Source organism: Boleophthalmus pectinirostris, unplaced genomic scaffold (genome assembly GCF_026225935.1).
Source record: "Boleophthalmus pectinirostris isolate CB_2022bp ecotype Guang Dong unplaced genomic scaffold, ASM2622593v1 HiC_scaffold_12, whole genome shotgun sequence".
Classification (NCBI taxonomy): Eukaryota; Metazoa; Chordata; class Actinopteri; order Gobiiformes; family Gobiidae; genus Boleophthalmus; species Boleophthalmus pectinirostris.
Genome location: NW_026571018.1, coordinates 9,628,831 through 9,653,405, shown reverse-complemented (window position 1 = coordinate 9,653,405; position 24,575 = coordinate 9,628,831). Strand labels below are relative to the sequence as shown.

Genomic DNA, 24,575 nt, shown 5'->3' with positions numbered 1-24,575 from the left:
TCCTGGTTTAGTCCTGGTTTAGTCCTGGTTTAGTCCTGGTTTAGTCCTGGTTCAGTCCTGGTTCAGTCTTGGACTATTGGGCTGTCAGATTAATGGGCTGATCCCGACTTATCACGGGCAAAGGTGGGTAACAGGTGGAATGTTAACGGGTTTGACGGATGGACTCTCCACCAGAAAAGTTGCGCAATCCAGCTTTAACTCTCACTAAAAATCACTCTCTAAACAGGGCCACAAACTCTTAGATTGATCACAGGCTCCTGAAAATGTGCTGTCTACATCCATTTTGTGTTTTTTCCTGCTTTTTCGGACAATTTTAAAACCTTTTCAACACTATTTTCTAATGTATGTTTTATGTCTCCAATGGTAATGGTAACGTTTGACCATAGAGATACATGTAGAGCACCCCCAGCATGACGTCACTGCAAAATATCAATAACCCATTCAGAGAAATTCAGTTTGATTTTCTCTCCTTGAAATCAGTCAGACAGATATGACTTGTCACCAAAGTTTTCGGAGAGGAGACAGCTGCCCATTACTTCCAAATTCAGACGCTCGGTAGAACTTTTGTCTTTCCCCTGCACGGTGAACGGTCTGAGAGTTCGCCAGAGGAAATCAGACCTCTATGAAGCAGAACCAGCCGCATATTCTTGTATGAAATCAAATTGTTCTGGTTGGTGTGGCTCGCTCCGGTCCCCATCTGTTAAGGGACATCATCACAAACCAGTTTTACACCCTCTCATTTTCAGTAAAGACTTCAACTTTTAAGTGCGGATTTATTGTTTGAGTTAAATCTTTGTAAACACGGTTCGAAGTTTCTGATCTTATAATGTTGTTTCCTCATCACAAACAGACCTGGAGTTGTGTTTTGTTTCATTCACATGTTTAACACACTCTCTCTACACCTTCACTAAAATAATCTGGATAATTTCAGCTCTGGAGTTGTCAGTCTGTACTGAACTAAAGGTAAAAGTTTTATATTTACTTAACAACTACCACTTCATGACATCCCAAGGTGGAACTGAGCATTTTGACCTTTGGAGATGTAGATGGACTCATAATAAAAGGTTACTCAAGCATGAATGAAACAAAACACAACTCCAGGTAACAACATTATATTTCTTTGTCTGGAATGTTCCACAGTATGGCATTAACATGGAAACCAAACCAGACCAAGTTACAGGTCAGGTCTGTGGCAAAGGCAACCCCAATCCGTGTGTCATTCGTTCATTCATTTTTCAAAATAAAATCAAAAATAAGAAAATGAAAAAACAACTATTTTCTTCATTATCTGTCTCTGAAACCAAAATGAAAAAAACAGATGATTAGTTTTTTCAGTTTTCGATTTTGTGTTTAAATTAATAATTTAAAAAAACGGATAACGGCCATTTTCTGTTCTTGTGACTTAAACTACGATGCCAGACTGAACCAGGACTGAACCAGGACTAAAACAGGACTAAAACAGGTCCGGGACCAAACCAGGACTGAGGCCAGGACTGAGACCGGGACTAAGACCGGGACTGAGACCAGGACCAGACCAGGACTTAGACTGGGACCATACCAGGACCAGACCACGATTAAGACCGGGGCTGAGACCGGGGCTGAGACCGGAATTGAGACAGGGAACGGGACCAGGACTGAGATCGGGACTGAGACTGGGACCAGACCAGGACTGAAACCATGACTGAGGCCGGGACCAGACCAGGACCAGACCATGACTGAGACCGTGATTGAGACTGGGACTGAGAACGGGACTAGACCAGGACCAGACCAGGACTGAGACGAAGACTGAGACTGGGACCAGACCAGGACTGAAAACGTTTTAGTCCTGTTTTAGTCCTGTTTTAGTCCTGTTTTAGTCCTGGTTCAGTCCTGGTTCAGGCCGTATGCGGCGCAAAAGTCCGGCATCGCTGTTTAAACGGATAATGACTGTTTCCTGTTTCTGTGACTTAAACACAAAATTGAAAACTGAAAAATCATTATCTGGTTTTTCATTTTGGTTTTGGAGACAAATAATGAAGAAAATAGTTGTTTTTAATTTTCTTATTTTTGGTTTTATTTTGAAAAATGAATGAACGAATGTTACATGGGTTCAACTCCGCACACAGTCAGAATGTCTGTTTTTTAAAGGTTTTTTTAGCTATAAAATCACCTGTAATTCAATACATGTAACGTAGATCTGTTTAATGTCATACTGTGGAACATTCCAGGCACAGAGACATCTCCTTCGAAACAAGCATGTTACGACTCCTTTAAAGCTCACAAGAGTCATTTTAGTGTAATATCTTTAAATGCCTCTGGTCTGGTTCAGGTCTGGCGTGGCGTTGGAGCTGGAGGAGCGTCTGTCTGTGGGCTGCCCCCAGGTCCAGATCAGTCTCAAGTTTGAGTCCAGAGACCAGAGATTCACTGTGTTTGTGACTCAACTGTCGAACTGCAGCGCCCTCTGTCTGCCACACAACCACAAGATGTAAGTACTGACCTGTTCTAATAATGTGAGTGGACTTAGACTTAGGCTTAGACTTGGGCTTAAACAAACTTTATTAACAATATAATACAAAAACAAAGTAAAAATATTAAAATATAACATATAAAAATGTTACGTAAGGATGAGTTGTTGTACAGTTGTACGAAGTATTATCTGTTACATAAGGGCGAGTTGTTGTACAGTTGTAGGGAGTATTATCTATTACATAAGGGTGAGTCGTGTACAGTTGTAGGGAGTATTATCTGTTACATAAGGGCGAGTTGTTGCACAGTTGTAGGGAGTATTATCTGTTACATAAGGCGCGTTGTTGTCCAGTTGTAGGGAGTATTATCTGTTACATAAGAGTGAGTTGTTGTACAGTTGTAGGGAGTATTATTTGTCACATAAGGGCGAGTTGTTGTACAGTTGTAGGGAGTATTATCTGTTACATAAGGCTGAGTCATTGTACAGTTGTAGGGAGTATTATCTGTTACATAAGGCAGAGTCATTGTACAGTTGTAGGGAGTATTGTCTGTTACTTAAGGGTGAGTTGTACAGTTGTAGGGAGTATTATCTGTGACATAAGGCTGAGTCGTCGTTGTAATCTTGTATTTTGTGTTTTGCAGTTACGTGCGCGTGGCGGTGCTGCCGTGTATCGGGACCAGCCGGTGTCTATTCAGAACCTGCGCTGCTTTGCCTCAAGAAATCACGGAGTTTAACGAAGTGTTCGGGATGCAGATCTCCCACAGTGCACTGCGGCAGAAAACGCTACGAGTCGACATCTGCCATACGAGCAAAACGGGACGAGAGGAGGTTTTGGTAATGATCTTGTTTAATACTTTTTGACTTTTGAGAGCGTTTCTGTAATTAGACTTTGACAGATTTTATTGATCCACAAGGAAAATTATTTGGACACAGCAGCTCACACGTCACAATGAAATATAATAACAAAGAAAGAAAATATAAACGGTAATCATAATAATTTAATGGTAATGACTAGAGCATTTGTATTCCCTGTGCAGACGGGCGCTCAGATCAGCCTGGCAGATCTCAGCTGTTCAGAGGAGAGGAGCACGAAGTGGTACAACCTCCTGAGTCACTCCTTCGACATGAACTCCAAAGACAAAGAGGGCGCTGTGACCCACGGAGATCAGGTAAAGACTATAAATGGTTCAGCTTGCACAGAACAGAGCAGCTGGACTGGCTTTGAACAGTTCTTGGTATTAAATATGTTTTGAACCAAGTTATGAATGTATTGGATTTGATATGGTTTAGGATTACTGTATTTTTCAGACTATAAGTCGCTCCGGAGTATAAGTCGCACCAGCCAAAAAATGCGTAATGAAGAAGAAAAAAACATATATAAGTTGCACTTTTAGACATATGACATGTCATCTTGAAAGGCAAGTTCTAGTAATAACAATAGAACAGAGAACAACAGACTCTTAACTAGAGATGTAATAATAACCAAAATATTGTGATATCGTATTGTCAAAGTTCTCACAATAATATCGTGGACCCTGACAATATATCGAATTACAAGTCTTTTTGCTTAAATTAAGAGTTGCGGTGCAGAAATAGCGAAAAAAAGACAGAGGGAACTACATAGACCATGATCCTTTGCTCCATTTCAGTGCAGACTACATGAAGAAATAACAGTTTTAAGCACTTTTAAGTCTTAGTTCTTTGGATTAAGTCTTGTCAAGGAGTTTCAAGAGGAAAAGGGGACAATAAATATCATAATGTGAGGTTCATACCGTGATGATATCCTATTGTGAGACTTGGATATTGTTACACCCCTACTGTTAACGTCACATATGAACAGTTCTTCAGATAAACTATAACATAAACAACAGAACAGAACAAGTTTACCAAACTCTCCATCTCACTCCAAATCACTAAATCCATTGAATTTTTCATCCTCGGTGTCACTTCTGAGCAACTGCACGACCTCCGGAGGTAAACAGAGCACTGCTTCCTCTTCTGTGTAGCTGTCGTCAGACTCAGCATCAGTTCCAGTTAGAATTATTCCGGTCTTTCTGATTCCCGACAGGATGGATTCGGTTTTCATTGAAGTTCAGGCTTTGTCGATCCATCCAGTGACTTCCAGGAAATTTGCATGACTCACACTCTCTGTTACCATGAAGCTGTGTTCTCCATCCCCGCTTTCCGCCAGTCCCTCACAAGTTTCTCGGTCACTCCAAACTTTCATTCTGCTGCTATATTACCATTTTCAGCTGCATCAGGACACATGCAGGAGACATGTGCAGTAGAGTGAAGCGACAGTGGTACAGGAGTAATAGGAGCAGCAGACACTGACACACAAGCCTAGAGGGCCCTCTCGCTCCTGTCAGTGTGAAAACTTTAATATATAAGTGGCACCGGAGTGTAAGTTGCAGGAAACATCCAAACCATAAAAAAAAGTGCGACTTATAGCCCGAAAAATATGGTGTATGGTGAAATATTTAATCTTATGTTGAAAGGTATTTATTAATTTTGTTTTAAGAAAATTTTCATATGTTGGTATATTTATCAATTTTGTATTACTGTAATTATTTAAATGTAATTATCTTATTTGGACCCCAGGAAGAAAAGCATCAGCTTGTCTGCCCTAAAGGAGATTCTATTATTAAACAATAAACGATGTTAAACGTCGATGTAAAACATACTTTTGTTCACTTCCTCCTTTTGTTTCTTTCAGAGCCGTGTTTCCAGCGAAAGAAGTAGAGCTCCAGATGAAGAGGAATGGTCAGTTGTAATTTTAGATTTGTTTGTCATATAATCTTATTCCACAGGCAGTGAAAATTCCAATTTCCGTGTTAATACTGAATAATGCATAAGTATCACAGTCACCAGCAACAATTTTTCAGTTCAGGCTCCAGAAAATGCTTTTTGTTTTGTTTTTTTCTTGAGTTTTCAGACTTGCAACTTTTTACAACTTTTTTTTTTTTTTTTTTGTCAGTATTTGCTAATGTGTGCACTGTGTAAACATGGTAACTAATGAAGATCACGTAGAACACCCCCAGCATAATGGTGATATGTGCTGGGGCACATGCAAAAATCTGCAATAAAAAAATAAAAAGATAAATAAAATAAGTAAAAATAAAGATAAAGATAATAAAATAAAAATTATAATTAAAAATAATAAGAAAATATAAAATAAAAAATAAATAAATAAAAATAAAACAAAATAAAATAATATAAAATAATATAATATAATGGAAAAAGATAAATAAATAACATAATTTAAAGGTGACTTGCTTTTCTCCAAGGAGATGTTATTGCTTAATCTGGAATGTTTCACAGTATGGCATTAAACTTTTCTAACTTCATGGAGACCAAACCAGACAAGGTTACAGGCCAGGTCTGTGGAGATGCAACCCTCACTTACAGAATGCCTACTTTACTTTTACTATTTGAAGTATTTTTGAGCTATAAAACCATCTGTAATTAAATACATGTAAGGTGGAGCTGTTTAATACCATACTGTGGAACATTCCAAGTAGAGCAATGACACATCCATAGAAACAAGCTGATGACGAAGCCCCAACCAAAAAGTTAGATACGGTAGTGCACCTTTAAACCACACTTCTAATTGGTTTGTTCAGTTCTTTTCTAATTATTTAAGAAAGAAGAACAAATATCTCTTAAACACTGTGTCCTTTTCTGTTACTGGAGTAGAGTAAATATTTGAGTACACGGAGAATGCGGCCGGACCGGTTCACAGTTTTAAATACACTCACACGTTACATTTTTTTCACCTGAGCTAGGCCCCACCCTGTTGCCTCAGTAAGCCCCGCCCCCTTCACACCTGTCCGGCTCCAGTAACAGAAACCGACTGTCTGAGAAACATGGGAATTTTTTTTTTGAAGAGACATGAGATTGGTTTTGTGTTGTAATGTTGTTTCTTCTTCACAAACAGACTTGGAGTTGTGTTTTGTTTCATTCACTCATGTTTAACGCACAAACCTGCACATTTAGCCTTCTTTTCTCAAATTCAGTACAGGAAGTGCTCCACAAACTCAATACACCTTCACTAGAATCATTTGGATAAGTTGGATAAGACCTGGAATTGCTCATCTCTACTTAACTAAAGTCTAACTAAATGAAAGTCTAAACCAAGACTAAACCAGGATTAAGCCATGACTGAACCATGACTGAACCAGGACTAAACCAGGACTAAACGATGTCTAAACCAGGACTAAACCAGGACTAAGCCATGTCTACACCAGGACTGAACCAGGACTGAACCAGGACTGAACCAAGAATAAACCGGGACTAAAACAGGACGAAACCAGGACTAAAACAGGACTAAAACAGGTCTAAACCAGGACTGAACATTGACTAAACCAGGACTAAAACAGGACTAAACCAGGACTAAACCAGGACTAAACCAGGACTAAAACAGGACTAAAACAGGACTAAATCAGGACTAAACCAGGACTAAACCAGGACTAAACCAGGACTGAACTAGGACTGAACCGGGTTTAAACCGGGACTAAATCGGGACTAAACCAGGTCTAAACCAGGTCTAAAACCAGGTCTAAAACAGGACTGAACCAGGACTAAACCAGGTCTAAAACAGGTCTAAACCAGGACTGAACATTGACTAAACCGGGATTAAAACAGGACTAAAACAGGACTAAACCAGGTCTAAACAATGTCTAAAACAGGACGACTAAACCAACCAAAACCAAGACTAACACGACTAAACCAGGACTGAACCAGGACTGAACCAGGACTGAACCAGGACTGAACCAGGACTAAACCAGGACTAAACCAGGACTAAACCAGGACTAAACCAGGACTAAACCAGGTATAAAACAGGACTAATCTTGGACTTGAGAGCGAGAGAGAAAACCCGTGAGCCCATGGAGCAGGGTGTCTGCAAAACGCAATCGGGCGATGGCTGCGTTTTGCCCCGTGGGGCGCGGAGCTCTGCGTCGGTTCTTTCTCCTGCGGTCACCCGACGGTCTACACAGGTGCAGCTTCGGGCCCGTGCCGACACTCAGTCCTGGTTCAGTTCTGGTTTAGTCCTGGTTTAGTCCTTGTTTAGACCTGGATTAGTCCTTGTTTAGTACTGGTTAAGTCCTGGTTCAGATCACTATAGGACATGGTCATTGCCAGTAGCTCTGGTTTGACATTTAAGTTGTAGCTATTTTATATTTGTTATTTTTTTATATCTCACGTCGGGGAAAGTGGGTGGACATCGTTTCCCCTTGAACTACGCCCATTACAACCCTGCTCAAACATACGTAGATGAAACAAAACACAACTTCAGGCATGTTTTTGATGAGGAAACAACATTATAACATGATTTAAAGCTCACAAGAATCAATTTTCTGTAATATCTGTACTTTAAACTAAAGTATCGGCAAATATCTGATTATTTTTGGTCAAATTTGAAAGTGGATTAGCCAAGGGTGTTCAGAATTCAGCGCACAGTGAGCTCACCTGTTTTGTTTTTTTGCTTCCAGGCCCGATGAAGATATTTTCGAGGATGAAGGAGGAGGCGGAGAGGCAGAGGAAAGAGCAGAAGAAGAGGAGGAGGAGGATGAAGAGTTTTACCCTGAGGATGATGGTCCCTTCACAGAGACTGAACCGGAGAAAGCAAACACCAGACCTGCCCCTAAGCCTCCTGCGAACATCACCGAGAAGGTAACACCATAAAACTGAACGGGGTTAGGTTTATATTAGGGCTGGGAATCGCTTGCCTGAGCAGATAGTCTCTTATATTCTGTTCGAATCCAGACCATAGAGCGTGAAAAACCTCTCCAAATTTTAGATGATCCACCCACAGCCGCCAATATAAACTTCTTTTACCTGAGATAAATAGTAGTTTGGTGCTTTGATTGTTGATTTTGTTCAAGTCTGCTCTGTTTCTCAATCACCGGAATCATGTAGAATGGGTTAATACTAGGGCAGTTTCGATACTGATACCAGTATTGGCAAAAGCTTTGATACCGCGCATTTTTTCAGGTATCGGTATCGGCTTGTACTCAGACCAAATCACTGATCTGATTCCGCTCTGCATTTTCCAGTAAATCGAAGCAGCCGCTGTTGCAGTGCAAATTTCTCTGATCTGGCCAAGATTTTAAAACTTGTATCAGGTTATTCACTTACTAGACCAGAGACGGCTTAATTGTGGACTAGAGGTCGTTTATTTTAAGATAACTTGTCAAGTAAAATTATCTTGCGGTATGGATATATAATTTCACTACTTTTAAACTCAAGACCCAAGCTTTTGTCTGGTGTGCATTTTTTATTTCTCCTTGCTATTTGGGATAAGTAGGACCTAATAGTTATCAAAACTAAACCACTTAAATTAACTTTTTACAACTGTAAACTCTAGGTCATAAACCGGTCTTGGTCTCGAGACCAGCCTCAAGACCGCTTTCTTACAGTCTTGGTCTCGTTTTGGACTTTAGCACGTTTGGACTCTGGCTTGTCCGGTCTTGATGGAGCTTGATCTTGATCTTGTCTCGGTCTCGACCCTCAGAGGTCTTGCTCTTGTCCTGATCTTGGGACTTGTGGTCTCAGACTGATCTTGGTCTCGATTAGTGCGGTCTTGACTACAACACCAGTAAACTCATTCCCAAGTTCAACTAACAATATGGTACAATCAATAACATTATAGTCCCAATGTCCTCAAACGAGGACATTTACTGATGCTCTAGTCTGCCATGATGACTAAAATGTGTCAAAATTTAATGCCATACGAAAATAGAGACACTATTGTACATAAATACATTTGTTTCATTCATAAAATTTGGATATAAACTTTACCTTGCTGTTTTTTGTTATGGGAGCTGCTGTAGAAGATTTTTGTTGATATTCCCTCCATTTTCTTTCACTGAAATTGATGTAATGTTGTGATATCACCAGAATATGGTGCGGGCAGTGTCCCTCAATGTGGTATGGTGCTAAGAGGCAAAAATGTAATGTCCTCGTATGAGGGAAAGGGTCTCAAGAGTCATTTTCTGATAGATTTGAGTGTTTATATCTTAAATTTTGTCCAGGCTTTTTTGCAGTGTGACATCTGTGACTTATGCTCCTGTTAACACCCAGAGCAGGTTAAATACAGGATGTGGAAGCTCTGCAGACACTTAAAACAGGCTGATAATAACAGGAATGATATTTGTGTTTCCTTTTTGATACCTTCATTTAGCCTTTGGGGTGGATACTGAACAGTAAAATAACTGCAGAGAGTGCAGCCCACAACACTTCTAACTCCGATTCTGTTTACTCTGCATAATTAGCCATGTGCTCTAAGAGTGAGCGTCTTTTTATGGACGTCACTGTTGTTTTAATTTGTGTTCTGTGGAAGAAAGTGACCAAGTAGAAAAGTAAAAATGCTTAAATAAGCACTACTTATGTTCAAGAGCATTATACATTTAACTAATACTTCATTCCTCAGAATGTAATTTATTCTTGCAGATTTTTTTTTTTTTAGAGCCTTTTAGAAGATTTATTTTTTGGGGGGGCTAAGTTCTTCAATGGAGGCGCTCACTTAACGTGTTTATTTAAACTTTAAATGTAGTTGGCCCTGTAGTGATTTATAAAACGTAATAGGCAATTACTGTTTTAATGTAGTCTCATTTTGAGCACTTTGTCATTGTGGTTGCAATTTGAACATCACGGGAATCTGCTGCAGGTGAACAAGGAGACCAGTGTGGATGGTCTGCTCTCCTCTCACGCTGTGGTCCGGCCCAAAGAGCGCCGCCCAGATCTGCCCCAGAACCAGAACCAGATGAGCTTTCTCAGAGGCAACACCATTATCCGCTCCAAAACCTTCTCCCCCGGGCCCCAGAGCCAGTACATCTGCAGGGTAAGAATCTGTAATATTTGTGTTTTTATTCAGTGTAAATGTTTGTACTTAACGGGCAATGTTTTTCAGATAAACCGGAGTGACAGTGACTCATCCACTTTGTCGAAAAAATCTCCTTTTGTGAGAAATGCCTCCGAGAGACGCAGCATGAGGATGAAGAAGGTACAGATAAATATATAGTTTCTATTCACATTATCTCAGTAACTCAGCTGGTAGAGCGGTAGTTTGTCCACTGATCTGAAGGTTGGCGGTTCAAATCCTGCTCTTGACATAAACATCATTGGTTGTGTGGTCACAACCGCTGACCCACAGGTTGGCGGTGCGATTCCAGCTCCCACAGATGAATGCTGCTGCTGTTCTCTGTTTGTGAACACTGGTGCATGAATGTGTGTGTGAACGGGTGACTGGTTGATGTAAAGAGAGTGTCTTGAATGTTTAAAAGCACTATATATGTAAAAATTTACCATTTACCGTATTTTTTGGGCTACAAGTTGCATGTTTTTTCATGGTTTGGATGGTCCTGCAACTTATATATTAAAATTTTCACACTGATGGCCGCGAGAGGCTCTAGTCTTGTGTGTTAGTATCTGCTGCTCCTGTTCCTCCTGGACCACTGTCACTTCACTTTATTGCACATGTCTCCTGCAGAAGAAAGAAAAAGAGTTCTGTCCTGTCTGTATCATGTCAGTCGATCGCACCATTACTTCTGTAACACTGAAAATCTTAAATTTAAGTGACTTCAGTGACACCGAAACCACTTTGTTGGGATTCAGAAAGGTCGGAATAATTCTAACTGGAACTGATGCTGAGTCTGACGACAGCTACACAGAAGAGGAAGCGTCGCTCTGTTTACCTCCGGAGGTCATGGAGTTGCTCAGAAGTGACAGCCTGATTCTTCAGCTAGTTTCACTTCTTAGAAACTGTCTGACCTCGCAGCATTAGAATTCATTCGCTCGACGGTAGGCGGGTACATTTTATCATTTAACCAATCGCTGCTATTTGGTAGTCACGTATGTAATGCGCCACTAACGGGGCTAACTGGTATATTAGGCTTTTCCCAAATCCCAAAGGAAGAAGGACAAGAACGTCTTTCCCCTTGATGAAATTCACCAAACATTCTCTTTATTCTGGCTTTAAATCCTCGATCTTGGGAGTCGTTGACAACACTGAATATATGTCTCTTCACTGATTGGCTGGTGCCCGAATTTGCACTTCTGGGGTTTTTGCGAACCGTCTATCATTGTATTCTGATTTCTGAGCAAGTTGCTGGAGAGAAATAACATTGAGCGGAAGCACTAGGTGGCATCAGTCTGGCTACAGAAGTGACACCGAGGATGAAGAATTGAATGGATTTAGTGATTTGGAGTGAGATGAAGAGTTTGGTAAACTTGTTCTGTTCTGTTGTTTATGCTATAGTTATCTGAAGAACTGTTCATATGTGACATTAACAGTCTGTTGTTCTCTGTTCTGTTGTTGTTACTAGAACTTGCTTTTCAAGATGAAACATCAGTTCCTGGTCTCTGATTTTATAAAATACATTTCCCCTAAAAAGTGCGACTTATATATGTTTTTTCTCTTCTTGATTACGCATTTTTTGGCTGGTGTGACTTATACTCCGGAGCAACTACAGCATTTCCCGTTATAATTTTGCTTTTCTTACAGTCACACGATGGCCAGTGTAGTTGCCATGACCACCGTATCATATCAGTGCTTTAGTGTTTGGTCTTATCTCTGTGTTTTTAGCCCGCGGTGGTGGTGAAGCCCCTGGACGGCCTCCTCCGCACCTCTTTGGACTTGGAGCTGGACCTGCAGGTGACCCGGACACGGCAGGCGCGCTTGACCCAGGAGCTACGCGTGCTGAGGGAGCTGAAGAGCCAGCTGGAGAGGGCGAGGCAGGAGGGCCAGAGAGAACTCCCCCTATGGGTGAGAGAGGACGAGCGCTTCAGGCTGCTGCTGCAACAGGCCGAGAAACAGGTACGGATCGTGTGAGGTTGTACGATAAGGCTGAGACATTTCTCTGATGCTGTTTTGTGGTTTAGACTCGTGAGGAGCAGCGTCAGGAGCAGAGAGTGGAGAAGATGATGAGAGCTGCAGCGAAAGACGTCAACAAGATGAGAGTCCAGAGTCGGAAGGAGGTCCCAGAGATGCAGACCTTCAGGTACAAGAACAAACCCTGACATGGCGCTGTATATAAACCATGAAAACAAGAAGTGAAGTGCTGTATCAGAGTGGTCTGTTTGTTTAGGTTATAAAACTTTATTTATCCCTGAAGGGCAATTCTGTTCGCAGTCACAGATCGCAGCATAAAAACCTCACACATCCATCAGTTCACACAGTGCAGGAGATCGTACAATATGAGATTACATCATACAATATCAGAGCTGAGTGTAAATGAGGCATAAAGTACTAATGTGGCTCAAAGTGTAAAGGCCAAATACAGCACAGAACAACATTAAAAACAATAAAAGATTTAACAAAAACTCTTGGCTATGCCTCTTACACCTCTGTGTTTTGGAGACGAATGGCAGAGGGAATAGACCTTTTTCACAACGGCCGGAAGTGCCGTGATGTAGGGTAAACATCACTTATGTTAATGCTTTTCTACGGCAAAATATCTGTGGAAATGTCTCGCGTATTTTCCACCAGCTTCATAAATCTGCCCCATCCCCAAATCTTCATCCAACAAGGTCGACAAAGGATAAACATGAAGAATTTATCCACAACTGTGAATGCAAGAAAGACAAAAATGTAAAGGAGAACAATGACTAACATTGGTGAACTACTCCTGGGCAAAACTAACATTATGGTCATGAATAAAACATAAGTAACTTGTTAACTCAGACTGATTCTAGAAATAAAATAAAAAATTGATTTCATGATGTCGATATTATCATAGGCACAGAGATTTGTGCAGTTTGAATACTACAGATGTTCACAGATTATATGTCTAGCATTTAAACTGCAAAACTTTCTCTCGCTTTTAATTTGAAATGTAGAATCAGTCGGAGTTAACATGTTACTTAAGTTTTATTCATGACCATAAGGTTAGTTTTGCTCAGGAGTAGTTCACTAATGCCAGTCGTTGTTCGCTTTTCCGTATTCTTCTTTCTTACCTTGATAGTTGTCAATAAATTCTTCATGGACAGAGTATTTCCTTTGTCGACCTTGTTGGATGAAGATTTGGTGATGGCAGATTTATGAAGCTGGTGGAAAATACGTGAGATATTTCAACAGATATTTCTCCATACAAAACCATTAACCCGAGGTTCTGCAAACCTACAGCGCAGCACTTCTGGCCAATGTGAAAAAAGCCTATGAAGGGATTTGCAAATCTATTTATTTTCCTGCTGGGGGCAAGGTAGCTCCTCCCTGTGGGCATCAGGGAGAACCTCTCCCTTTAAAAAAAGAAGTGTAAGGCATTATTTTTTTTTAAAAGATATAGAGCTCTGGAATTAATGAATTATGCATTAGATTTAGTTTTAATGTATATTTTGTCTCATATATATATATATATATATATATATATATATATATATATATATATATATATATATACATACACACACACACATATATACATATCACACACACATATATACATACACACACACACATATATACATACACATACACACATATATACATACACATACACACACACACAGTAAGTTGTAAGTGAAATTGTAAACGCAAACTTGCTGTTCATACGCTGCTTTTTTTTCTTGGAAATCTGTCATTGTTTATAAGTACTTTTTACTTCATCCTAAACCAGGGGTGTCCAAACGTTTTTCATCAAGGGCCACATATCTAAACACAGATGAAGCAGAGGCTGATCAAGGGTCGTAAACTGGAGCTCAATACAGTGAATAATTGAAATTTGTGCATATTTAACAAGTTAGAACGAGCCATCAGTCTTTATTCATGCTAAGATCTTTAAAACCACACACTAAATATTAAATATTAGCTTTATCAAGGTAGATTTTAAAAAAAAAAAAAAAACTTGCAGTAAAAAGTTTATTTTTAATTGATTTAAGGTCATTTGGGCCAATTCACCTGGAAGCCTGAGGGCCAAGAAAAATTTGTCTGAGGGCCGCTTTTGGTCCACGGGCCATAGTTTGGACATACTAAACCCTTTCAGTCATGGTCCATGGGGTTGTAGTCTATGTTTTGTTTTGTAGTGCTGCTAAATGACCAAACAAAAACTACTAATACAACCTTCCTCTTGTTTTTCAGGGAGAAGATGGCGTTTTTCACTCGCTCTAAATCCACAATCCCGGATCTACCTGCAGACGACGTTTGAGAGGCACATTTCAAAGTATTTCTGCGCTTGCTCCTCCTCTCCCTCCTCCTCATCCTCCTCCTCCTGCTGCTGCTGCTGCTGCGTTCAGATGAAGCAAACATGGCGGTGTTATGAAGTTGTACAGGAATCATGATCTACGTTATAGCGTTTAGCACTCTTAGGCCTGCCTCATGTCGTCTCCTCTGTTTCTCTCTGTCGTTTTAATGGCGTTACTGTTACTAACACACCGTCTGTAGGCGCTTTTAGACTTTTTGAATCATTCCAGTACGTATCCAGTCTTTCGAATCGTATGAAGGATTAATATTTTCAAAACCATGGTACTGGATTAACCAAGAAAACACCACATATTTATATCTGTAGAGACAACAGCACAAGAAAAAAGATCTGATAATATTTCAGTTTCTGTAGGCTACAAAAACTATTGTATTGTGTATATAGAGCCCTCCACAAATAGTAGCAACGAAATGCTGTAAAAGTATAATTATTTTAACTTTTGTACTTATGTTTCTAGATAAAAAAGTAATTAACTAGTGTCTGAGCAATTCTACCAAAACTTCTTTTTTTTTTTTTTTTTTTAATGGCCACTGAACTTATAGTACTTGTTAAGGTTGAAAAATATTCTCACGAACATTTTTTTTTCTTTTCACGATAAAAAAAACAGCTTAAAAGTTGAATATACTTAATTTGTTCGATTCTCACATGTATTTTTGGTGTTTCAAATATATTTTATATCAAAATTTAAAGGTCCTACATTATGCAAAATTGCCTCTTTGGGAGTTTAGTCATGTTCTAATGTCGTTAAAGCTTCAAAAACTAAAAACAGACCTGGAGTTGTGTTTCGTTTCATTCACACACTCCTTTTATTATTAGTTTGTCTACATCTCGAAAGCTCAAAATGCTCTCTTCCACCTTGTGAGGTCGTGAAGTGGTAGTTTTTAAGTTATAACAGCCATGTTTTACACAAAAAATTGCAATTCCAGGGATGAAATTATATAAAGTGGAGTGTATGGAGTTTAAAAACGCAGTGGAGCACTTCCTGTATTACCCCATGACATCACAAGGTGGAGCAGCGTGTTTTCCGTTCTGTTTGCGATGAGGAAACGACATTATAACTTGACTTAAATCGTCCGAAGAGTCAACGTTTGTGTAATAAAGACGCTTTTTGAATGAAAATATATTAATTCACAAACTGGATTTCACGGTTTTTAAATGTTATCCACTGCCTCAGTAAGAATGTAGAAAATAGCACTACTAAGTCACTCAGGTGGAGCTGCACTTTACACAACTGGAAATGTAGAAATGGAAAAACGTGGGGTGTAAATCTTCTGTCGAGTCAAAGTCAACTGTGAATTATCGTCAGCCTCAGCCAATAGAAACTCATCAGGAACAACTACGCTTTGGTGTAATTGTGGAGGTATTTATACATATATATTTTTTTAACAATTTTAACAATTATCTTTTAATATACAGGATGTTTAGATTGGTATTGCCATGGAAACCCAACAAAAGGAGTTTAAGACTTACACGAAATTGTCTCTTGTGAGCTGTAAGTCGTGTTATAATGATGTTACCTCCTCACAAACAAATCTGGAGTTGTGTTTTGTTGTGTTTTTTTCTATGCATACATCTTTGAGTAACCCTTTATTATTAGTCTCAGGGTTCCCGCAGTCATGGAAATCCTAGAAAAGTCATGGAAATTTGTAAATTCAATGAAATTTTTAGAAAAGTCATTGAATTTTTGTTCATTTATCATTAGACTGCTACACAACACGTTTGGATCAGTTTTGTCTTATTTTATTTTTGTTTAAAGGAATTAAAGGATATTTTTAGTCTCCGTGCTGTCTCAGTCAGTATCGGGTATCGGCAGATATTTGAACAGTTTTCCCACAGTCTTGAAAATCCTGGAAAAAGTCATGGAAATTTGTAAATTTAATGAAAGTTTTGGAAAAGTCGTGGAATTTTAGTATCCCTTTTCACTCTAAGTATCTCCCTCACACAACTACAGCGTTCTGTTACGTTATTATTATGATTATGTGACAGTAAATGCACTGACAGTATTTTGAATGATAAAAAACTATAATCCCAAACCATAAGGTGAGTGGAAAGGGTTAACATTTCATATTTATCCCCAAAAGTCTGATCAATTCTACACATGTAGGTGCCGTACAGTCATGGAAAATTCACTTTAGGTCATGAAAAAGCCATGGAAAAGTTTTGAAATTTTGAAAAAGAGTGGGAACCCTGTAGTCTCTCTCTTCGTGATGTCTTGAAGCAGTAGTTTAGATTTACATTCGGTTCAGTACAGAAAAGTCATGGGAATTGAAAATGTCATTTCCCGGGCCTGGAAAAGTCATTGAATTTTAGTATCTCTTTTCAATTTTAGTATCTGTTTCACGCAACTACAGCGTTCAGTTAAGTTCTCATTAGGTTATTATGATTATTTCCAAACATATGCGCCTTTTGTTTTAAAAGAAACAACAATAAATGCACTGACAGTATTTTGAATGTTAAAAACTATAATACCAAACCATAAGGTGAGTGGAAAGGGTTAACATTTCATATTTAGCCCTAAAGTCTGATCAGAACACATTATAGTGCTGTATAGTCATGGAAAATTCACATTAGTTAAAATTTTGAAAAAGAGTGGGAACCCTGTAGTCTCCAAACCTCAAACTTCTCTGTTCCACCTCGTTTAGATTTACATTTTAGTTCGGTACAAAGTGGCAATTCCAGGACTCTGATCGCCCAAATGATTCTAGTGAAGGTGTGTGGAGTTTAAAAACACAATGGAGCACTTACAGTATTGCCGCATGACATCACAAGGTGGAGCAGAGTGGGTATTTTTATCATTTGAGAGAAGAACTCAGCCTAAATATACAGGGTTTGTGCATTAATTAAACACGTGTGAATGAAACAACAATAAACACAACTCCAGGTCCAGTTTGTGACGAGGAAACGACTTTATAACACAGATCAGAAAATAGCGTAACATGAGCCCCTTTAAGTATTGTGGAATTACTGAGTTATTCATAAATTTTTCATGGCTGAATTCAGAAGCGAGTTTGTTTTCTGATTGTGCTTTCAGTCACGACTCCGCTGTTTCCACGGTAACCCTCTGGAGCGCGTCAGCTGCAGACCTTGGCTTTTCACTTTTCTGACATGTTTATTGAGTTTGGTAAAAGAAAAAAAATTGCGGCGTTAACGTTTTCCATTCGGTGTCTGGCTTCACTGGAAGGAAACTCGCTCGCTCACTAATTCACATAAAAACTGTATTTTCTCTCCGTGAACTTCACACATTTTTGATACAGAAGACACAAAATAATCTTGTTTTTTAGTCATTTTTTCCAGAGAGATGTAAAAGTCAAGCACAAAAATGGTCAAACCTTCAATGGTCAATCCTTACGCTTAAAGGAACTGTATGAAACTGCTCTATTTTGATTTTAAATTTCCCAAACTTGCCCTGTCCCTGTCCCCAGATACATGTTTTAATCAAGTATAGTTTTTACTGATAACCTAAAAACCTAAATAAGAAACTAAATAAAAACCTAAAAGAATTCTCTCATCCAAATGCTAATGACAATGAAAAAACTTTGCGTCTATCTGCAGGTTAAAGAACGTAATTCTCTAATTTCTACTCAATTTGATGGTATAAATATTGTATTTTTGTAAATATAAATTATCGTTTTACACCAATATAGGAAGTAGAGCAGCGGTTTCCAACCCAAAGTCCTGCACAGGTCCATTTTTAGAGACCCACACCCGCCCATTAACTTGTGATTATATCAAAGTTAAACCTGTTCACATTCCACCCGTTACCACTCGTGATAAATCACACACACATTAATATCATTCCAACTGAAGCATCCATCAGAATACGAATTGAAAAGTTACGATTTCAAGAATTACAATCACGAAATGAAATAAAACGGTTACACTTTCTTCAGTATGACCACGAATTCAGACGCGACTCGACTGTCAAAAACCCGTCATCACTTCACAGGCAGAAGAAACATCGATCGAGATGCTGGACTTTTGCTCCACATACGCCACGGACTGAACCAGGACTGAACTAGGACTAAACCAGGACTAATCTAGGACTAACCTAGGACTGATTCCAGGACTAAAACAGGACTAAAACAGGACTAAAACAGGTCTAAAACAGGACCAAAACAAGGACTAAAACAGGACCAAAACAGGACCAAAACAAGGACTAAAACAGGTCTAAGTCAGGTCTAAGTCAGGTCTAAGTCAGGTCTAAGTCAGGTCTAAGTCAGGTCTAAGTCAGGTCTAAGTCAGGTCTAAGTCAGGACTAAACCAGGACTAAACCAGGACTAAACCAGGACTAAACCGGTTAAACTACTCCATTGGATTGTAAAGGAGCTCAACGAGAAAAAAGGTTGGAGACCCCTGAAGTAGTGAGTTCTGTCCATCCAAAAGTTCAACGCAATTTATGGAAACACATTTTTTCTACTCTAAACCATGATTCAAACAAAATAGAGGTGTTTTCTTCTATTTTCACTTCTCAAATAATAATCTCTGTGTACGTCAGAGGAGTTTTGGCCCAGTCTACTACATGGTTGCTAGGTAACAGCTGTCATATCCTGCCAAGTAAAATTTTAATCCTAGAAAATGGCCAAACCGGGAAAAATAACTGTAATTTTTTCCTGTAAAATCTTAAATTTATTGTCTTAACTGTAGTCAGATGAGTACTCGAAGCTGTCATAGGCGTTTTAAAGCTTTGGCAACCCAATTGAGTTGTGTTTGTAATATGTTTTTTAAATAACTATAAGAGTGCAGTGCGTAAAATTCCTCAGTCGTCCAGGTAAAATCCAGATTCCTCCTTTTCCATATGAGTGCGGGATACATACAGTTCCTTTAAGAGAAAACAAATGATCAATAACATAAAAAACCTAAAACATATCTCCTCTTTACAACATTTTTATTTTTGACCAAGGGTTTAGCTCTTATAATATGTAAAAACAACATCAGAATGTGTGTCAAAATCAAGGTTAAAGGTGCATTGTGTAACTTTTTGGTTGGGTTCACTTGCTCGTTTCTGTGGATATGTCACAGCTCTACTTGGAATGTTCCACAGTGTGACATTAAACAGCTCTACCTTACATTTACTAAATTACAAACAGTTTTATAGCTCAAAAAATACCTAGAAAAACAGGCATGACCTGTAACTTGGTCTGGTTTGGTCTCCATGACGAAAAAGCATTTGACGAACCTTCTACCAGAAAAGTTACACAATGCACCTTTAAGAGAAAACAAATAACCAGTATGAAACATGAAACATATCACCGCTTTACCACACTGACTCAAAAGGATTTAACTCAAAAAGTGTGTCAAAATCAAGGTTAAAGGTGCATTGTGTAACTTTTTGGTAGGGTTCCCTTGCTTGTTTCTATGGAAATGTCATTGCTCTGCCTGGAATGTTCCATAGTATGACATTAAACAGCTCTACTTTACATTTATTAAATTACAAATGGTTTATAGCTCAAAAATAGCCATAAAATCAGATATTCGGACTGTGAGCGGGCTTGCCTCTCCACAGATCTGACCTGTAACTTGGTCTGGTTTGGTATCCATGGAGAAAAAGCATTTGTTTGACCCTCTACCGGAAAAGTTACACAATGCACCTTTAAGAGAATACAAATAACCAGTACGAAACATGAAACATATCTCCGCTTTACCACACTGACTCAAAAGGATTTAACTCAAAAAGTGTCAAAATCAAGGTTAAAGGTTGCTTTTGTTTTACTCACATTTTCGCGTTTGTAGTAGGGATGGGACGAGACGCAATTTTCACAAGACGAGACGAGATTTTCACATAATTTGTAATAAATAAAAACAACGTAGTGCGGTCCATTTCACAATTTTGGCTTCACTATTTTTATTTATTTTATGTAATACTTTAGTGGTCATTGTATTCTGCTTTTTTGGACTACAGCTTCTCAAATTGTACCAGCTCTTAACTCTTTTTCTGTCCAAGTCAAAGGTAAAAATTCAGGAGGAAAGATACATTTTTTTTCTCATGTGCGTACGATCTTTCGGCAAATTTTGTCTCACGAGATCTTGTCCCATTCCTAGTATGTAGTATTTTGTGCCTTTTCCAAGTTCGCTTCTTTCATTTCGTTGCGTCATTATCCGCAAAAACTGGAAATAACTCCGCAGTTACGACATTTTATCACAAAAATGTTGCTCTTTCCACTTTTTACTAGACTTTTACTTGAAAAATTTAACACTACGTAGAGTCAAATGACCATCTCAATCACGTCGAGACTCAAATGAAGGATTGTAGCTGATAAATAGTCAAAATATAAAATGCTGGTAGTCTCATATGATTATTTTTTCATTGCGTAGGATGTGATGTAATAATAATTTTGTTGTTTTTTGTTATTAAGTGCATTTTTCAGTTTTATTTTTCTAATCTGAGAAACTGGAGGAGGCTTGGACAACAGGAAGCATGTATTTATTGCACTTTGTGATTTGGGTGTTGCGTTTCCTTGTTATGTTTTTTTTTTTTTTTTTTTTTCCTCTCTTCTTTTTGACAGTCCTCCCAAAAGCTGTGAATTATTTTCTCCGATGTTGTTCTGTCGACCAGAGTTGTAAATATTTCACCAGCACAGAATAAAAACAGACGTTATGTTTTATAGTTTCACAACAAATAAAAAAGGTCTTCTCTTCTAAGTTTTCTTGTGTTTTGTTTTTCTTTTTACTACACATTGTCCAGTTAAAGCTGGACTAACTTTTCAGGTGGAGGGTCCGGCAGATGCTTTTCTACATGGAGATGTTATTGCTTTGTCTGGAATGTTCCACAGTATGGCATTAAATGTACCGTATTTTCCGCACTATAGGGTGCTCTGGATTATAAAGCGCACTGTCATTGAATGGTCTATTTTCAAACTTTTTTCACATATAAACCGCACCAGATTACAAGGCGCATTAAACGAAACACAACAGTTCGATAAGTCAGTCACACTTTATTTAACGCATTCACAATAACTCTGAACTTTATTCAGTTGTAACGCGTAAAAAAAAAATACTGTCTGAGATGCTAAATTGTTCGTGTATTCACAATAACTCATAATTGTTCAGTTATAACTAAAATATCACATTACACTCACTTTTTCAATTCATTCCTCGTCCACAAATTCCTTAAATTCTTCATCTTCAGTGTCCGAGTTAAACAGTTGGGCGATTACGACGTCCAGCACGCCCTCATCCCTCTCGTCATTATCTCAGTCAGTGTGGTTACTGTTCCCTGCAGTTCAGTGATGATTCCGGTCTTGGTGAAAGCTCGGACCACAGTTGATACTGATCCTTAGCCCAGGCGTCCACGATCCGTTGGCAGATCGTGGTGTAAGTCGCTCGGTGTGTTCTCCTTCTCTCACCCACTGCTCCCACGCAGCTCGCACTTTCACTTTATAACAGCCTTGAGTTTAAAGTCGGCGTTGTAAGCGTGTCTCTTGACAGGTGCATTTTGATATTAAAAGGAATCACAGTATGTATTACTCCTGATGCTCCTGTCTATGGGAGCCGTAATGCTGCAAGTGGTGCGGCTTTGTAGTTTACTAAAGTCGTACTAAGACACCCCAATAAATTCATATATAAGGCGCTCTGGATTATAAGGCGTGCAGTCGTTTTTTGATTAAATGAAAGGCTTTTAAGTGCCTGTCTGTGCATTTTTGGGTTATAAAACCATGGGTAATTGAAGTAAATGTTAATGTAGAGCCGTTTAAAGTCACACTGTGGCACATTCCAGGCAGAGCAATGACATATCCACTGAAACAAGTAGGCGGCAGATTCCCAGCCAAAAATTTACACAGTGTGTTTTTAACTTTACATAGACACAGCAGACTTTGACTGGATGTGGATTTATTATTACACACAACACTTTGACTTTGAGACACTGTAAACGCCCCCTGCTGGAGACTGGACGTGTTTTCGGGTGGATCTAAGTTTCATGTTGTTTCTTCAGCTCTTCTGTTTTATGGGTAAGTGAGCATCTGTGTTGTTGTTAAATAATTACATAGTTGGCACTAGTTATGTGTTGTTACGTGTGTGTCACTATGTTACGTGCTGCTGGTCATGACTATGGAGGCGTGACCAGCACCGCCCCATCAGGTCACAACCGTTCCAGAAGCTTTGGAAGATGGTACCTCCAGTTTTGGACCATTAAAAGGCGGCGGTACAGATTGCTTTACGCAGTGGGAACACTCAAGATCTGCTCAGTTTCGTCCCGTACCAGCCTTATGGAAATGAGGCTAAAGAGCACCTTTAATGTTTCTTGTGTAAAAAGTTATATTATTATATTTTGAGACTATTAGGTCTGTTTTAGTTTTAGCAGGTTCAGTCTAACATTCAATAAAATAAAAGTCAAAAACACTCAGCCGTCCAATGAAAAGTTTGAAAATGAAATGTTTAATTACATTTTATCGAAGGGGACAGTACATAAAGTATATTCAGTTCTGCTTCATATGAATAATACAATGAAATAATATCACAGTTGTTCTATCAGAGACATATAGGTCTGAAAAACTGACGGAGGTTTAATTCTCTTGCTTAATTTTGTTGAGATATTAATATTAGATACAGAAAAAAAAAAATAAATGGGGAAGGGAATTTTGCACTGTGTAAATGTTCCGTTATTGCTAAAAAAAAAAAAAAACATAATTTTTTCATACTTTATTTTTTAAGCTTTAAGAAAAAAAGCACTTTGTATACAAAACATAATCTTAAAATACATTTACAAAAAAATACACACACAATAATAAAAAAAAATTAATAAATAAAAAAGATGACAGTAATAATAGTAATAGTTTTGTCATTACCCTTATCATCCTTTAAAATAAATAAATAAAACCTTGATAAACTTGCATTCTTGAGCGAGCAGGGCCGCCTCTCCAAAGACCTGATGTGTACCTCTGGTGGTGTTACCTCCTTGTCTTCATGAAGATAAATGAATGAATGTCGTATTCTGGAACATTCCAAGCAAAGCAATCACATACGAGTAAGCCAAACAGGTGTCAGACCCTCCCCCAGAAGTTATAGTGCACCTTAACATAGAAAAAAAAAGATTATAATTGAAGGTGAACTGTGCAGCTTTTTTTTTACTATGCTGGTTTCCATGGAGATATTATTGCTTTGCCTGAAATTTGAAATGTTTCACAGTATGGCATTAAACTCTTAAAATCTATGTTGCATTTATTCAATTACTTATTCAAAAATACTACTAAAAGTGGGTTGTTGTGGAAAAAGCAATAACATTTTCATGAAGATCACCTTTAATGTTAAAAAGTAAGTAAGTAAAAAAGAAAGAAAGTAAAGTAAGTAAATAAATAGATAAATAAAAAAAAAACATAAATAAAAATAAATACATAAATAAATCTTGGGTCTTGTTCTCAAGTGAGAGGAGGACAGAACGTGAGATTGACAGGCGGATCGGTGCAGCATCTGCAGTGATGCGGTCGCTGTATCAGATCGTTGTGGTGAAGCGGGAGCTGAGCCAAAAGGCGAAGCTCTTGATTTACCGGTCAATCTTCGTTCCTACTCTCACCTATGGTCATGAGCTCTGGGTAATGACCGAAAGGACGAGATCGCGGATACAAGCGCTCGAAATGAGTTTCCTTCGCAGGGTGGCTGGGCGCTCCCTTACAGATAGGGTGAGGAGCTCAGTCACACGGGAGGAGCTCGGAGTAGAGCCGCTGCTCCTCCACGTCGAGAGGAGCCAGTTGAGGTGGCTCGGGCATCTGTTCCGGATGCCTCCTGGACGCCTCCCTCGGGAGATGTTCTGGGCATGTCCCACTGGGAGGAGGCCCCAGGGAAGACCCAGGACACGCTGGAGGGACTATGTCTCTCGGCTGGCTTGGGAACGTCTCGGGGTCGCCCCGGAGGAGCTAGAGCAAGTGTCTGGGGTGAAGGAAGTCTGGGAGTCTCTGCTTAGACTGCTGCCCCCGCGACCCGGCCCCGGATAAGCGGAA

At 39.0% G+C, this 24,575-nt stretch overlaps 1 protein-coding gene across 1 annotated transcript in view; it reads left to right on the top strand.

The window, feature by feature from the left end:
• wwc1 (WW and C2 domain containing 1) overlaps positions 1-21,270 on the top strand; it is a 95,431-nt gene extending 74,161 nt beyond the window's left edge. Inside the window, exons 14-23 of the mRNA XM_055148409.1 lie at positions 2,309-2,464; positions 3,088-3,280; positions 3,484-3,615; positions 5,163-5,209; positions 7,939-8,119; positions 10,116-10,289; positions 10,359-10,451; positions 12,033-12,263; positions 12,329-12,447; positions 14,523-21,270. Of these exons, the coding sequence (XP_055004384.1) occupies positions 2,309-2,464; positions 3,088-3,280; positions 3,484-3,615; positions 5,163-5,209; positions 7,939-8,119; positions 10,116-10,289; positions 10,359-10,451; positions 12,033-12,263; positions 12,329-12,447; positions 14,523-14,589 (1,393 nt within the window). The 3' untranslated portion in view covers positions 14,590-21,270. The remainder of the gene's footprint in view (positions 1-2,308; positions 2,465-3,087; positions 3,281-3,483; positions 3,616-5,162; positions 5,210-7,938; positions 8,120-10,115; positions 10,290-10,358; positions 10,452-12,032; positions 12,264-12,328; positions 12,448-14,522) is intronic.
• Positions 21,271-24,575: the final 3,305 nt, after the last annotated feature.